Here is a 3,552-nt window from a genome sequence, read left to right as displayed (position 1 = left end):
ACATCCAGCAAAGCAAATCAACAAAAACTGTTTCGTGGCCATATCCATCTGCGAAAATAATGAGACCTGTTATAGGAAGTGCCCTAAAAATGTCCCTATAGAGTGCCACAAACCCAAAACAAATAATGTCTCCTTATCACTGCTCAGTCTCTGTAACTCATGTGGTACTTCACAAATAAAAGGGGTGCCACAGTGTGTAACACATTTATAATTCCAATTATTCTTACACTGACACTCACAATCTAGACACACACGTGTAGTCATACAGACGTGACCTCACACTGACCCTGAGACACCAGAGACCTTCATACTCTGACCCTGAGACACCAGAGACCTTCATACACTGACCCTGAGACACCAGAGACCTTCATACACTGACCCTGAGACACCAGAGACCCTCATACACCTGAGACACCAGAGACCTTTACACACCTGAGACACCAGAGACCTTTACACACCTGAGACACCAGAGACCTTTACACACCTGAGACACCAGAGACCTTTACACACCTGAGACACCAGAGACCTTTACACACCTGAGACACCAGAGACCTTTACACACCTGAGACCTTTACACACCTGAGACACCAGAGACCTTTACACACCTGAGACCTTTACACACGTGAGACACCAGAGACCTTTACACACCTGAGACACCAGAGACCTTTACACACCTGAGACCTTTATACACCTGAGACACCAGAGACCTTTACACTCCTGAGACACCAGAGACCTTTACACTCCTGAGACACCAGAGACCTTTATACACCTGAGACACCAGAGACCTTTACACACCTGAGACCTTTACACACGTGAGACACCAGAGACCTTTACACGCCTGAGACACCAGAGACCTTTACACACCTGAGACCTTTACACACCTGAGACACCAGAGACCTTTACACACCTGAGACCTTTACACACCTGAGACACCAGAGACCTTTACACACCTGAGACCTTTACACACCTGAGACACCAGAGACCTTTACACACCTGAGACACCAGAGACCTTTACACACCTGAGACCTTTATACACCTGAGACACCAGAGACCTTTACACTCCTGAGACACCAGAGACCTTTACACTCCTGAGACACCAGAGACCTTTACACTCCTGAGACACCAGAGACCTTTACACTCCTGAGACACCAGAGACCTTTATACACCTGAGACACCAGAGACCTTTATACACCTGAGACACCAGAGACCTCTACACCTGAGACACCAGAGACCTTTATACACCTGAGACACCAGAGACCTTTATACACCTGAGACACCAGAGACCTTTATACACCTGAGACACCAGAGACCTTTATACACCTGAGACACCAGAGACCTCTACACCTGAGACACCAGAGACCTTTTGTACACCTGAGACACCAGAGACCTTTATACACCTGAGACACCTGAGACCTTTACACACCTGAGACACCAGAGACCTTTATACGCCTGAGACACCAGAGACCTTTATACACCTGAGACACCAGAGACCTTTACACACCTGAGACACCAGAGACCTTTATACACCTGAGACACCAGAGACCTTTATTCACCTGAGACACCAGAGACCGTTATACCCCTGAGAAACCAGAGACCTTTATACACCTGAGACACCAGAGACCTTTACACACCTGAGACACCAGAGACCTTTATACGCCTGAGACACCAGAGACCTTTATACGCCTGAGACACCAGAGACCTTTATACACCTGAGACACCAGAGACCTTTATACACCTGAGACACCAGAGACCTTTATACACCTGAGACACCAGAGACCTTTATACACCTGAGACACCAGAGACCTTTATACCCCTGAGACACCAGAGACCTTTATCCACCTGAGACACCAGAGACCTTTATACACCTGAGACACCAGAGACCTTTATACCCCTGAGACACCAGAGACCTTTATACACCTGAGACACCAGAGACCTTTATATACCTGAGACACCAGAGACCTTTACACACCTGAGATACCAGAGACCTTTATACACCTGAGACACCAGAGACCCTCATACACTTGCCCTGAGACACCAGAGATCTTTAGACACCTGACACCAGAGACCTTTATACCCCTGAGACACCAGAGACCTTTATACCCCTGAGACAACAGAGACCTTTACACGCCTGAGACACCAGAGACCTTTACACACCTGAGACACCAGAGACCTTTACACACCTGAGACCCCAGAGACCTTTACACACCTGAGACACCAGAGACCTTTACACACCTGAGACCTTTACACACCTGAGACCCCAGAGACCTTTACACAACTGAGACCCCAGAGACCTTTACACACCTGAGACACCAGAGACCTTTATACACCTGAGACACCAGAGACCTTTATACCCCTGAGACACCAGAGACCTTTACACACCTGAGACATTTACACACCTGAGACACCAGAGACCTTTACACACCTGAGACCTTTACAAACCTGAGACACCAGAGACCTTTATACGCCTGAGACACGAGACCTTTACATGCCTGAGACACCAGAGACTTTTACACACCTGAGACACCAGAGACCTTTACACACCTGAGACACCAGAGACCTTTACACACCTGAGACACCAGAGACCTTTACACACCTGAGACACCAGAGACCTTTACACACCTGAGACCTTTACACACCTGAGACACCAGAGACCTTTACACACCTGAGACCTTTACACACCTGAGACACCAGAGACCCTTACACACCTGAGACCTTTACACACCTGAGACACCAGAGACCTTTATACACCTGAGACACCAGAGACCTTTACACACCTGAGACACCAGAGACCTTTATACACCTGAGACACCAGAGACCTTTATACACCTGAGACACCAGAGATCTTTATACACCTGAGACACCAGAGACCTCTACACCTGAGACACCAGAGACCTTTATACACCTGAGACACCAGAGACCTTTATACACCTGAGACACCAGAGACCTTTATACGCCTGAGACACCAGAGACCTTTATACACCTGAGACACCAGAGATCTTTACACACCTGAGACACCAGAGACCTTTATACACCTGAGACACCAGAGACCTTCACACACCTGAGACACCAGAGACCTTTACACACCTGAGACACCAGAGACCTTCACACACCTGAGACACCAGAGACCTTTACACACCTGAGACACCAGAGACCTTTATACACCTGAGACAGCAGAGACCTTTATACCCCTGAGACACCAGAGACCTTTATACACCTGAGACACCAGAGACCTTTACACGCCTGAGACACCAGAGACCTTTATACACCTGAGACACCAGAGACCTTTACACAACTGAGACACCAGAGACCTTTATACACCTGAGACACCAGAGACCTTTATACACCTGAGACACCAGAGACCTTTATACACCTGAGACACCAGAGACCTTTATACACCTGAGACACCAGAGACCTTTACACACCTGAGACACCAGAGACCTTTATACACCTGAGACACCAGAGACCTTTATACCCCTGAGACACCAGAGACCTTTATACCCCTGAGACACCAGAGACCTTTATACACCTGAGACACCAGAGACCTTTATACCC

The 3,552-nt window shown here is 48.0% G+C and overlaps 1 protein-coding gene across 1 annotated transcript in view; it reads right to left on the bottom strand.

Annotated features, from left to right (window-relative positions):
- LOC128641155 (putative ferric-chelate reductase 1) overlaps window positions 1-68 on the bottom strand; it is a 153,173-nt gene extending 153,105 nt beyond the window's left edge. The window contains exon 1 of the mRNA XM_053693722.1: window positions 1-68. This exon is cut by the window's left edge and continues 154 nt beyond it. Within this exon, the coding sequence (XP_053549697.1) occupies window positions 1-48 (48 nt within the window). The 5' untranslated portion in view covers window positions 49-68.
- Between the last annotated feature and the right edge of the window lie 3,484 nt (window positions 69-3,552).

This window comes from Bombina bombina, chromosome 10 (assembly GCF_027579735.1).
Source record: "Bombina bombina isolate aBomBom1 chromosome 10, aBomBom1.pri, whole genome shotgun sequence".
NCBI classification, from domain to species: domain Eukaryota; kingdom Metazoa; phylum Chordata; class Amphibia; order Anura; family Bombinatoridae; genus Bombina; species Bombina bombina.
The sequence above is the reverse complement of the archived record's forward strand: the minus strand, read 5'-3'. Positions and strand labels throughout refer to the sequence as shown.